The 14,191-nt window shown below is 40.9% G+C and overlaps 1 protein-coding gene across 4 annotated transcripts in view; it reads right to left on the reverse strand.

The window, feature by feature from the left end:
• Positions 1–14,191, reverse strand: part of Macrod2 (mono-ADP ribosylhydrolase 2) — a 1,907,927-nt gene that overhangs the window by 180,145 nt on the left and 1,713,591 nt on the right. For all 4 annotated transcript variants that reach the window (XM_041670251.1, XM_041670250.1, XM_041670249.1 and 1 more), the window contains exon 9: positions 1,176–1,257. In XM_041670251.1, the coding sequence (XP_041526185.1) occupies positions 1,176–1,257 (82 nt within the window). The remainder of the gene's footprint in view (positions 1–1,175; positions 1,258–14,191) is intronic.

Below are 14,191 nucleotides of genomic sequence, written 5' to 3' on the forward strand. Positions count from 1 at the left end.
AGAATTCTTTCCAGGCCTTAGTTGGTTTTTTAAAGCAGATTTGTCGCTTAATTATAAGATTAGAGAAAGGACTGAAGAACTTGGTCCATCCACATAGAGCATCAGCAAAGAGTTGACACTATCTTTTCACTTTATTTTTAACCACTGCTTGACCCAGCTAACCCAAGTCCTCTTGGAACTGTGGGTGGAGCCTGCTCTTTCTCACTTGGCTGTGGAAGATTGCTTGAGAGGAGTATACACAACACCCTTTATTAGTTCCTTCCTACCAACCAGATTTACTACTCATTGCATGAAAAACCACTTGTAATGGATCTAGAAACCAAAAAAAAAAAAAAAAAAAAAAAAAAAAAAAATGAAAGGGGGTGGGGTGGGGAAAGCCAGCTTCCAAATGTTTACTATGAATGCCCACAGGAGCTTGAAATTTCCTACAATCAATGCTTTAGCATGGCTAAGGAAAGCACTCTGGGCCCCATGACCATAAAAGCAACAAGGCATTAAACAAGCCTCAGCCTTAACAGGCTGTGAGAGGGAGGACAGGCAAATATTCAAATTACCTCAGCCCAACTAATGGTACAATCAGTCTGAAATCCATTACTCAAGGTTCTTTAGTACCCCTAGGCCTCGTCTACATTCTGAAAAGAAGTATGAAGAAAGGTGAGTGACGGCCATTCTCAGACTGGTTAGAAAGGACCATATAGTCACTGCAGCTCAAAGAGAAAAATTGGGTAAAATGAGGAGGAAATACAAGAAAGTCTGAATTCTGACTACAAATACTAATGGGCTTCCTACCATTTTCAACAAAGGAGCTTAACATGGTTGCTGTCTGAATGCAGTCTGGAAAAGTCTTGCAAGGTGAGGGAGAACTGGATTGTGCAATATGGGCTTGGAGGAATGCCCTTTAGGGATCATTTGGTCCAACCCTCAGTTGATGTGAGGAACTGAGTCAAGACATATGATGACTTGCCTCACACAATGCAATGACCTCATGGGGTGGGGTAAGTTTAGGGCCTGCTCACCTCTTGTTGCTCTTGGAAACTGTGCCATATGCTTCCGGGCTAACCATACACACTGACATTACAGTCAGAATAGCTCTGGGGAGAGCAAATGAAACAACAGGCCAAGGGAGCTCAGCAGCTTCCACCCTTGATCCCAAAGGAACACATGGCTTTACTCACCAACAGGGAAGAACTCGCTCATTTTCTTCTTATAGATTTTGAAGTCAACTTCTAGGAAGACACAGAAGATGATTCGGTCCACCTGGAGGCAAACAATAAACTCTTGAAGTCGAAGGAAATACGGCAGGTGTTTACTCAAAGCACAGTGTTAGAACTGAAGAGTCCAAGAATAAAAATACAGAAATAAAGAAACACAAAGTTGTAAGTCGAGGAGAATGAGAGCAGGTTGTCAGCAGCTTTCTTGGCAGCTTACCAACTAACTGTTCACAGTGGGTTACTTTGCTTTACAACCCATAGCTCTGTCTGTAAGGCTGAAGTGGCTCTCTGCAAACTGAGGTTCAGCTTTCAGATATTTTAGATAACCTGCCTCCCCCCAGCCACTCCTGACCAGCAATTGATGTGAACTGAGTTAACTTTTAAATGATGGGATATACCTGACTTTTTGGTTGTGCATTTTCCCATACCCTTCTCGTACATGAAACCGGCTATGTTAGGGGAGTGCAGAGCTTTGGTGGACACCATCGGAAAGTGCCGGAGAGAAACAATAAACTAAATACAAACACTAGTTTAATTTAAAAAAACTCTGTTAATGAGAATTGCAAAGAAGGACAATTTGTATCTGAGTTTTACCTCAAAATTATCAAATTTCCTTTGTTATTGCCTAAAACTTGATGTTTCTGTTATAAAAGGGGGGAGTTCAGAAACTGTAATCTGCCACAACCTTACAAGTCCATCTCTGGCTGTGGCCTCAGCTAGCTGATAAGTTTTATGTGCACCATGGAGATTTTTTTTTAATTTTTAACTTTTTTCCTGAAATAAATTTTCCTTCTGGTTTAATAGACTTTGGTGGTCTGTCCCCCATCTATGCGTGACCCCCTTGAACCCAACAAGAATAGATAAAGATTATTATGAAAGCTTAATACAGATATTTCATGGTGGAGTATGAACTGTATCAGATGATGTGTAAGGGTGTGTGTGTGTGTGTGTGGACACTTGAGTTATGTGTGAGCATTCACTTGATTGTGCATGCTCTGTTTATAAAGAAGTCAAGGGTACTTTCAGGGGAGAGATGCTACATAAAGAAGAAATAACAAATGATGGTAAGCCACGTTGCAGCAAGTTCTAACTAATGCTGAGATTCTGACAGGGGTACCTGGACCTTATGGTCTCTAAAACAGCCACAGGAGAGGCAGACTGATGAGTGTCAATGAAGCATACCAGTAAACCAAGTACTCTTTTTACTGATCTTGTTAGACAAATATAGTCCTCAAACCCGTTATCTTTGAATGTGGCCTAAAAAGTTTCCATGAGTTCAATTTACATGAAGTCACTTGCTTCTAGCCAAACATATTCAAAATGGCTGCAGAAATTAAATGCTAGTCAATAGTAACACAGGGTCTGTGAACACTTAATTTGGTGGATATTGTTAGGTAACAGTCACCTCAGAAGAAAAATGTGTGCATCATCTCCTATGTTTTCTAGTTTGAGAGAGTGTCAGCACAGATGGGCTTGAAATATTCAAGAATAATGTGTCAATGAGAAAGAAGAAATGGACTACACACAGTAGCATAATGTAGGTGGGTCTTCTTTCTATGTGTTGCTTTCATTGGTTAATTAATAAAGAAACTGCTTGGCCTGATAGGTCAGAACAAAGGTGGGTGGCGTAGACAGAACAGAATGCTGGGAAGAAGGGCAGTGAGGCAGTTGACATACCTCTCCTCTCTGAGACAGATACAGGTTAAGATCTTTCCCGGTAAGCTACCACCTCATGGTGCTACACAGATTACTAAATATGAGTTAAAGTAAGATGTGAGAATTAGCCAATAAGAGGCTGAAACTAATGGGCCAGGCAGTGTTTAAAAGAATACAATCTGTGTGTTGTTATTTCAGGGCATAAGCTAGCCAGGCGGCCGGGAGCCAGGCGGCAGGAATGCAGCCTTCCACTCCTTCTACAGTAGCTCACCCGTGTCTCATATTAACTGGGAACTCAATTTTGTGTCGGGAACTTGGATACTTCTTCATTTCCTTTCTTCAACAATGAGAAATAAAGTTTAGAAACAGTCTGTCAAAGCACAATGGACAATTGAATAAGACATCAAAGCATTTATTGTGGAAGTGGGGGGTAGATGTGGGATGGGCATGAAACAGGACAAGAAAGAACCTAAATGGATGTCACCCACCTAACCATTCCACTCTTCCACCATGTGGGATGCAGATTCTGCCACTCTGATAAGAGTTTTCATTCAGCAACAAAGATGTTCTGGTGTGAGAGATAGCAGGGGGTCACATGGAGCTGTGAAATCATGTGACATGAGCAAGTCCAGAGGCATCACTCCCTAATCTTTTCATGAGTCTCTGCCTCAACAAGGCTGGACCGCCTTCTGGCCAGTCACTGGAATTCCATTCCATAAAGAACAAGCTACCTTCTGATTGCCTCATTGATTCCCGCACAAAGCAAACAAAGGAACCTGGCCTTAAAAATAGTAAGACAGGGTTCAAATGGGTAGATTTCTTTTTTCCTATTTTCACTTTTGAGTAGGATGTCCAGTCCTACTTCTATATCATTAACACTGCCTATATACACCAAAAGTACAGGCTCCCTATCAAATCATTTTCCAGGTGAACTATAATTTTAGATAAAAGCCAGTGTTTAAGTCTGTTCATGCACATACTCCTTATGAAATGTTTACATCCAGTGGCAAAGCCAAAAACCATGTTGAATGACAAAAAATGTGTCGTCAAAGGGCAGTTTGTATAAAACCTTTTCTACATCATTTTAAAAAACATAAAGTTACAACAATATAGGGATCCATCTATGAGTAATAGTAAAATAATGAAGGGCAAGGACATTGGGCTAAGTGGTCCTGTGTTCTCTTATGAGCAACCCAAAGACGCACAGAAAAAAAGAAACTTGAACTCAACTAATCATAATCTGCCACCTGTCACCTAGCTCAGTTCTTCAGTGCAACAATTTGATAAGGCAGCAGCTCCACTATGGAGCAAACATCATTTTTCATTGCATCCATGTCTACCCTACAAAAGCCTCCTTATGCTCTCTGAATGGTGTTCCACAGTGCAGGCTGTCTGCCCAACCTGTGAAATGCTGCTGTTGTTCAGAACACCTCAGTTCTTAGTGCATTGTGTTTTTCTGTCATGTCTTCTAACATATGGTTTAAAGATGGCTGTGATTTCTGCAAAGGGAGGGGATTTGAGTCATTAACACGTTAGTTATTAGAAAGTAAAGAGATTTGAGACAACATGACACATAGCTAGCAGCCATTAACTGTGGGAGGAAGTATATGAATAAACTATTTTCTCTATTTTTTCCATGTTTGGAAAACTTCACAATTAAAGACTCTAAAGTTGATAAGATTATCTTGTGTTCCCTGAGCCAGACTCAGTTTTCTAGCTCTGCAGAAGCACTTGGAGCTTCCAGAGCCCATAATTATTCTTGTGTACCTCTGAGTGTTGATTATTTTTCCTTTATGCTTCTAAATCATCTAGCTGTGACCAGAAGTCAAAACCAAGAAATTTTGATTTACTAAAAACTGAAGGTGATTGAGTTAAACAATTTTGTGTCCTCTCACATTTATACTTAAGAACAACAAATCACATAATTTTTTAATCATTATGTCTCTTATGTGTGTGTGTGCAAACGAGTGTGAATGAGTGTGTGTATTCTCATGGTGGGGGCTCTTTAAGTAGCAACACTATTTTCTGCTACCAACTTCAAATACCACCAAATTCACCAAGATTATCTAAATATTTCAAGGGATCATAATCTACTTCTAGATAGTAGGCTGATGACCATGGGAATGATATGGGCCCAAAATTCAACAGCCCAGTTAATTTTCCCCAGGGGAAAAATGGATGCTGAAGTTTGAAAATTTTAATTTTAAAATAGTTGGATTCTCTAGTTAACTGTCCTGACTTACAGGCCTAGCAGTGTGAAAAGCAGTCTGCCAGCAAATTGAAGCCAAACGTTGCCTTCATTCATTATATACTGATTGCATATTTGTATTCCCTTGTGCACATGTATTTTCTAGGGCACTATTGCATAAAGCTCCACTTGAAAAGTCTATTTTTAAAGTCCTTCAAGTTCTGATACTTCCTCATCCCATGGTTCTCTTTATAGTACAATAAAGATGATGGTACTCCTCTTGCTGAGGGGTGGGATCTAAACTCCCATTTCTTAAGTCTGGGAGGCCTGTGGCCATGAAGGATTGATGTTAAGTGACTTATAAGTAAGAGAATGCAGATCTCGTCTAGTACTCTTGAGAGGACACTTCCTATATACAAACTTTATAACTTGTACAAGTAGCAAGAACATGTGGAGAACCCACATGCAGCTATTTTGGCAACAGCTCCAGCTGGAAGGGGGTGGCCTTTCCATGATTTCAGCTCCAGGCGTTTGAGCCACCCAGCAGATGTACAGGGAGCAGAGAAGAGGTACTCCAGCTAGACACTCACTGCAAATTCATAATCAAAGACATGGAAACATGTAATGACAGACTTGACATCTTCCCGACTAATCCTGGTACCCTTTTTGAGTCTTGCTTTTACAGCTCTTTGGTACTTTACACCTGTCGAGAAGCTCAGATTGAACGGACCACACTGATAGAAACCACCTTTGTGGGAGAAGACAGACACGGGACATTTAATTGTTACATGGCCGAGAGACTGGGAATCTGTCTCGCATGGAGGAGGAAAGTCTGGCGTATTTCTTTATAACCCTGGATGACTTCTAAGAGAACCTTTGACAGCTCAGAATGGTACCACTTATTTTTTTCATAAAGCCATTGGATAATTTCACAAAATGATGGTTTTTGAGAAACCATTCATTCACCTATTATCGAGTTGCCTTCAGTTCACGGGGCATAGCCCACATACCATGCCATGTTTATGAAAACAAAAGCCCAGCAATTGAGTGGCCTTTTTGTAGTACCAGAAAATTAATTAATGATATAACTTGACTCGAAATACCAAATTTTGCTCTTTGATATTACCCGGAAGGAGACCTATGCCATTGAATTTCTAGGCCTGCCCCTAGATATAGGACAGTGGATGTGTCCTCCATTTTCAAGTTGTATAATACCAAAGGTCTCATCCATAGCTGGTGTAGTCTGTCCTTGCAGCTCTTTTGTACTGTCTGGATTCAGTAAACTAGACCTACACTTCTGTGAATGACTCTGGATTAGAGCTCACCATGGGACAGTTCCTTGGGATTTACAGATCAGAAACATAGCCACAGCTTGCACTAAGAAGGTGTTTTTAGAGCTCCAGGCAGGTTGTGTCTGTTCTTGAGGACCACTTTGGGAAGCGACAACTGTAGGCTTCTACAGCTTTTGCTGATCTCTGCCTCAGCTTCTCTGAATTCTGAGCTTTGCACACATGCATCTCGAGTCCTTTTACAGAATGTTGCAGTATGGGTACCAAAGCAATGACGACATGCCACTTTGTCCCCGTGGGTTCCAGTTCTCATCACAGCTTCCATGATGTTTTTCTTTTCTCCCATTAATTGTTTCTGGACCATACACTCTACTGACATATCCCAAACATTCTTCAGGAGTCTAGCTTATAAGCCTCAGTTAGGACTGTTCCTCTGACCTGGAGTACCCCACTCAGAACATGTATTTTCCACTTTGCAATTATTGTATATGGCATTGTTAATTAAACACACACACACACACACACACACACAGAGACAGAGAGATCTTTACTTCCTATATAACTCACAGTATTATACTTCTCTGGTTAAACCTCAACTGATATAGTCTTTGTATCAGTTCAGTGAGTATTATATCACCCAGAGAAATTCAGTGAAGCACAAAAAATAATAATTTTCAGAGATGTGTAATTTGTCAAGGAGATTTAGTTCCTAATTACTTCCTTCAGATGCATATCTATGAGTCCTAGCCTAGTAGGTCTTCTCATAGAACTTCCTAAAGTGTCTATCTCCTCTTCTGTAACTAATGTCACATATTTAAAATGACTCCTTTTGTATCAACAATTGACCGGTATATTCCATTTGATCCACATTCTAAAGAACAAGATAAATTTGTTCTGGAATTTACCACCTGACCTACTCTTCATGATACTGCAAACGAGTGTCTTTTAAAGAACCAGATGACACCCACAGGTCCTTTGCTCACATGTTCATGGCACAGGTCCTCACATGTAATTTGTAACTTTAGACATATTTGCAAAGTTCACAGTTCGGAAAACACATTTGACCAAGATGTGGCTATATACCAGACACTTTTTCAAATTGTTTAAAAAAAATAAGATAGTGAACAGGTAGACTCCCTGTTACATTTGCTAGAAGGCCTTTAAATAGACTTTAAACAGTGGAAGGGGACACTGTCATTTTCTCTTATGATACTGAGACCCTTGACTCTTCAGTTCAATGATAGAATTTTCCCACTGGGTGTTTAATGGCTTTACAACAGCAACGGTGGCATCCTATACACTAATATGGATTAAAACCTAATAATAGCTCTTTAAAATAAAAATGCAATATTCAATAAATTGTCTGGCCAATGGTTCAGAATTACTACTGGCTAGCTCTTACATTTAAATTAACCCATTTATATTAATCTGTGTATTGCCACGTGTGGCTTACCGTAGATGCTCTGACATCTTTCTCCTACAGTAGCTGTTGGTGTCTCTTTAGACTCTGCCCTCTTTTCCCGTGTATTCAGGTTGGCTTTCTAACCTAGCTATATTCTGCCCTGCAATAGGCCAAAGCAGCTTTATTCATCAACCAATAAAAGCAACACATTTGCAACTTACAGAAAGACATCCCACACCATCTCTGAGAAATAAAAATGAGTACAACCGCTTTGAAAAGCTTTTAACAATACTAAATTAAGTAAATATATTCACACAGCACAACCTTGCAATTTCAATCCTAGGTTCACACTCAGCTGATATGTTCTCCTGAAGCAGGACCCCAGAATGTTCATCATTACTCTTTTAATATCTCAAATTTAGGAGCTGCTTAAATGGTCAGAAATGTATAAACATACCAGTATATAGTCACAGAATATTACAAACTAATGAAAATGAAAAAGTTCTCAGGTACATATAAAACATGAATAAAGGGTACAATGCAGTATAAAAACCTATCAGGAGTGGAATGCACAGGATAATTCCATGTCTATGATGTCCAGATGTGTTTAGAAGTAGGTTAAATCAGTTGTGCGGTTAGAAGTTATCATAGCAATTATTTTATGGTGTGTGATGCTGGAAGGCATGCTAGATAATGTCTATCATCTTTTTTTTTTTTTTTGGATGCTGGTTCCCTGGGTATAATGTTCAGTTTGTAAAAATTTATAAAGTTGTACACTCAGGAACTGTGAGTAAGCTATACTTCAACAAGATTTTTTATTTAAAGGTTGGAAGTCTATGCTGCAGTTGTCTTGGTCAACAATCAAAAATCTATTTTCATTGACTTAGAGGTCAGAAAAGTCCTTTAAAGTCTGACCTTCGAAAGGCGATCTCTCCATATATTTCTACTGATGCCAACTTCTGCTCACCCATCAAGGCATACGGGAGTAAAGATATATTTCTTTCACCCAGATATCCATTAATCCACAGTGGGGGGTTTCATGCCCCATAAATATGATGACATAAGTACTATTAATCTTTTTCAGAATTACATCCACTGTGGTTGAGGAGGTTACACGGGAGGCATGCTGGGAGTATCTGGAGCTGACCTCTATTTTTCACAGCCAGCAGTCATAGGACAGCTGACATGCCCGAGATTAGCCTATATTCAGTAAGAATGGGGGAATGCAAGGACTTGGATCCATGGAAGTGGCCTGCCCACTGCCATTCCGAGAATTGGTGTAAATGCTGGCACAACTGAGGGTTACCATGGATTGCTGGGGTGAAATTGCTGCTTTCCTAAAACCAAAGTGACAGCTTCATCCACACGGGCTGCTGAGGGGTAGGTCTCAAAATAGTGGTTTCTGCTAATAAGTGATTTAAACTTTAGAATTTGCCAAATTTGAGCAAAGACAGATTTTGAAAGGGTGTGGAATTGGGACAGGTGCTGAAGAGACAGTAGCTCACTCGAGTATGTGACTCTGGCAGGCCTTGCCCTTCTCCACTATTCCCTCTGCCTTGCTAAAGACCATTAGATTATATCCATAAATCCAAACACCAAAGTCTATTCTCTTATTTGGCTACTTCCTCCTCCTGAGGTTGACTATGAAGGTCCAGCTATCAAAGTATTGAAGTCTATAAACCAGAAGACCCCTTTGGTTTATTTAATCAACATGCCCAATTAAAATTAAATACCTAATCCTAACATGGGGTTTCCCCCTTTACCTTTATAAACAGTCATTTTCCTATGTGCCACATCTGTTGTCCCTCTATCCAGAGGCAGTCCTTTGTCCCTTTCTGGTACCTTTCCCTCTTTCCCCTTGTCCCCTTCCCCTTCTTCATAGTCCCCTGTCTCCTTTACCACAACATCCTAGTTTTCTCTAACACAGACCTCCTGTCTTCTTCTCTTAAAAATTACACCTGCAACATCACTTCCTGCTGTGTTCTGCCCAAGTCAGAAAGCAGTCAGTTGAACTTTTATTTCCTGCTTAATAAAAGACCTCTCTGTGAAACAGGAAGTTGGGTGTGGTGCCTAATCCTGGGTCCAAAATGAAGCTCCCCACTCTGCAGGGTCTCCTTCAGTTGAAGTTTCCTTGATGCTTTGAAGGGGCCAAAGAAATAGAGAGGGTTAACTAAGAAAGCAATCCAGGAAGTTGAGAAGCATGGCGCTTTAGTTCCTACTCTCACAGTAAGGGAAGCAATGAGCAATCTTTTCCCCTTCCTGTGGACCAGTTTTCAGTTGTACTGTAATGATTCACCACAGAAGCAAAGGCTCAACAACAGAATTTCCCATCTCAACTGTTCTAAGCACACTGGAAAAGCAGGCTCAGCCTGCCTGAGTCTTCTGGCCAGTCTCAAAAGCTGCATCATAGTCTTCACCTGAGGCTGGAGATTTGCCTCCAAACCCACCTTTCCTAGCTGTCAGCAGAATTCTACTCTGCACACTTAAAGCCATTGCTCATCAGACAAGACTTTTAGCTCACAGAGACTACATGTAATTCCCACCTGTGTGTATGGACATGGCTGCTTTCTTCTGAAAGACCTGGATAAATCCAGACCCCCCTAGCAGGAAAAAATAGAGCCAAAAATCTAAGCAGGGAGAGAAGAATCAGAAATTTAGGATTAGCCAGTTCAGTTTCAGGAACTAGCTGAAGATAAAGTTAGATTGTAATCTTGAGTATAATCTTGAGAAACAGGGAGTTGCCCCCTAGGATCATCACTGGTATTTTCGGAATTTTCTGTGATACCCTCCCTACCCCGTTCGGATTACTGGGCTGTGGTTTCTTCCTTTAAAAACTCCTTCTCCCGGTTACCTGGGGTCGAACTCCTCCCCTGCGTGGGTTATGAGTCTCAGCTCCAGTGCACTGGTACCTGTCAAATAAACCTCCTGTGATTGCAGCAAGGAGGTCTCTCGTGAGTTACTGGGAGAGTTGTGTTATCCCGAGACTTGAGTGAGAGTCTCCCCACACCGGGAGTCTTTCACTTCCTCCTGGCCTACCAAAAGTGTCTCCAGGCTGTTCCTTATTCCCAGACTCTAGAGTCTTTTTACAGAACCCATCTGGCTAGGCGAAGGGATAGTCTGTGGATGAAGATTTTTGTTGCACAAGCCAGGCTACCTGAGGCTGATACCAGGAACACGGGTTAAGGTAGAAGTGAATCAATAGTGCAAAATTGTCCTATCTCTACAAGCTCAGTGGAATATATTGGATGTATTGGTGTACAGATGTGCATACATGAGCACACACACAGACACAGACACACACACACACACACGTGTTAAATAAAGCTAGTGAAGGTCAGGCCTGCTAGGACAATTTCTCGTTTAATTAAGTCATTGACTAAACACCTTAGCCATAGCTGTAACAATCACTTTTCCTCATCAAGGGTGTTACTGAATCATTATGTTTGCCATATGCACATAGGGATGAGTACCCTCATCCTAGGGGCCATGATAGCCCTCTGCCTCCCTCATAGCTACTCCCACATCACCAACTGCCGGTGTATCAGTTTGTTTTTACCCCTGCCCTGCTATTTTTGATCCCAGGAAGCCACTTAACCTGTCTGAAGATCAGTTTCCCCAACTCTAACATGGTCATAGAGACATGGTAGGACTCAGAGTCTTAAAGCCCTTCTTTTAGTTCTGTGGGCCCAAGATCCAGCATAGTGTGATTGTTCAAGGCATCATGAGGCAGAAGTCAAAACGTCCATTGGACTGGGCAGTTATCTAGAAGCTCATTTTGGTAGATGACATAGTTAGTTCTTTGCAGTTGTAAGCACAGGCCCTCATTTCCATGATGGTAGGCCATGGGCCATTCTCACTAGCTTTCTGGAACTTCTTGCATTTTGGGGCCCTGTTTTTGACTCTATCCTCAAATGAGAAAAGGTGTGTGGACTCCTCCTTAGTTTTGAATCTCTTGACTTTCTCCATGGCTGACTCTTAAACTCACATGAAGTGGGGTGGTGACTATCTGGGTAAGCACCCAGCTCACTGGTGAAATGACCCCGGGCCTTTGTTACTCAGCAGAGGTCTTTAGCAGAGGTCCTTAAGCTGGTTTTCTAAACCAGATCACAATAATGACCTAACCTGTTGAGCCTACTAGGGGTACTTTTCTAGTAAAAGGAACCCCACCCCCAATTTTTAAGAAATTCTTTCTATCTTAAAAGGAACACTTATAAAAATGACTGATAAAATGCAATTCAACGAAATACAATGAAACATGTATGGGATGCGGGAGCTGTACAGAGTAATATACTATCACTGCATGGCTGCATGCTTTTGGGGGCTCTTTCCTCGGTTCACCAGCCCACTTGCCATTCTTTAGAGCACTTTTTGTTTTTAAAAAATATTTATTTATTTTTATTTATGTGTAAACATGTGAGTGTATGCCCAGGTGTATGTGCATGCATGCCCACAGGGGCTAGAAAAGGTTTCTATACCTAGAGTTTCCAGTGGCTGTGAACCATCAGGTGTGTGCTAGGAATGAAAGATCAGTTCTCTGTAGAAACAAGTGCTCTTAACCACTAAGCTATCTCTCAAACTGCTTGCTTTTTCTTTCTTAGTAATCTGTATCTATTTTGATTTTTTAGTTATGTATGTAGACAGGTATTTTTTTTTCACCCAGTTCCACAGTCATTTCAGTCCCAAATAGGCACACAGAGGCTTACACTAATTATAAACAGTTTGGCCTATTGCTCAGGCTTATTATCAACTAGCTCTTACAACTTAAATTAGCCCATAATTCTTATCTATGTTTAGCTATGTAGATTGGTACATTTTCTCAGTAAGGCATTCTCATCTTACTTCCTCTGCATCTGGCTGGTGACTGTATCTCTGACTTTCCTCTTTCTAGAATTCTTCTAGTCTGGTCACCCTGCCTATACTTCCTGCCTGGTTACTAGCCAATCAGAGTTTTATTAAACCAATATGAGTGACAAATCTGTACAGTGTACAAGAGCATTACCCCACAGCATATGTGTCTCTGGTGAAGTCTTTTGCCCCGGGACCCAAAAGCCCTTTGAACTTAGGTGTCTGACTGAGACTTATAAATATGCTCTTTCTGACAAGTGGTGCTTTCTCACAGTTTTTCATACTTCTGTGAATAATCTGAAAGGCATGACTTTTCTCCATTTCTCTGTTCCTAGCAGCTGGTAGGATTCTCAGCTTGTCTGTACTGTTGTTTTTCTCTCAAATTCTAATAAAATTGTTCATGAGCTTTTTTTTTTTTTTTTTAAAAAAAAAACTCATATAATATCCATGACTCTGTCAACCAGTGAAAGAGAAATGTTCAGGGGGCTACTCTAGCAACTGTATTGGAAAGATTTCTCAGGACCCTGCTGTCGTCCTTGTTCAGGGATCTTAAGGTTCCTTTAAGTTTCAGTAATTATCGTCTGGGTTTTGCTTAAAGGTACAAAGCACATTCATGCTCAAGCCTTCCACAGAAGAAATAAGCATCTAGCTCCAAATTACCGAACTAGGAAATTGTCTCGCCATGTTCTCAGCAGAGTTTGGATGAGCTGGAGAGCATTTATAACTCATAAACATTTAAAGGGCACTTTTTGCATTTTGAAATTGCTTCTGCATGCATGAAAAGGATCCTTTATTGGGGGCAGGGTGGGGTTTGCAAACCCATTACATCTGTCATTCCTGTGGCAACACAATTCAGATTCTTTCCGTTTTGTTTTGACAAATTGCTCCTTTTGACTTTTCTTCAGCTCTTAAAAAAATGGCCATGTTGCCAAAGAGCTTTAGGTTACTTTGGCTTGAGCTGGAGGGTTTGTATGAAAGTTACTTTCCAGGTCTGCCTCATATTCATCAAAATGGACACCCTTGCAAATGTCACTTCTGTCATGGTCCTTGAAGCTATTCCAATTGCTCGGGGTAGAATTCAAGTCTGTGCATATGTGGACGTTTGTCCCGCAATTTTAAATTCTGACAATACAAGCTCATCTCCCATGTGCTTGTAACCAAAGTGATCCTGGAAGACACTGGGCATGGGGAGTGGGGCTGGCACGGGGTGGAGGGGGTGTCAGTTATGATAAGGAGAAATTTCCACCCCCTTTTCTGAGCTTTAGTCATACAGGTCATGCTGTAGATGTATTAACTGGGACTGAGCTCAGCACAGCCAGTTTTTCTCTGTATTTTTACCAGTTGTACATTTTATAATCGTCTCTCTCCGGAGGTTACAGGCAATTAACGGCTGTTGAAAGCATTGGAATCATCGTTTTGGGGGAACTGGTCCTCTGATGGCATAGGCTACCCCATCTTATGTGGGCAATTCCAAACACATACACATATGAGCAACAGCAAAGGGATTCAGGAGATTGTATCTATATAGCAATAATAAAAATATAACAGGGCAGCTTACATTTTCACATGTGGAGAGGCTGGCTGTATCTGCCATTCCATT

The sequence above is a fragment of the Microtus oregoni genome, unplaced genomic scaffold (assembly GCF_018167655.1).
Source record: "Microtus oregoni isolate MIOR12 unplaced genomic scaffold, Mior012 000020F_ref0000438, whole genome shotgun sequence".
Classification (NCBI taxonomy): Eukaryota; Metazoa; Chordata; class Mammalia; order Rodentia; family Cricetidae; genus Microtus; species Microtus oregoni.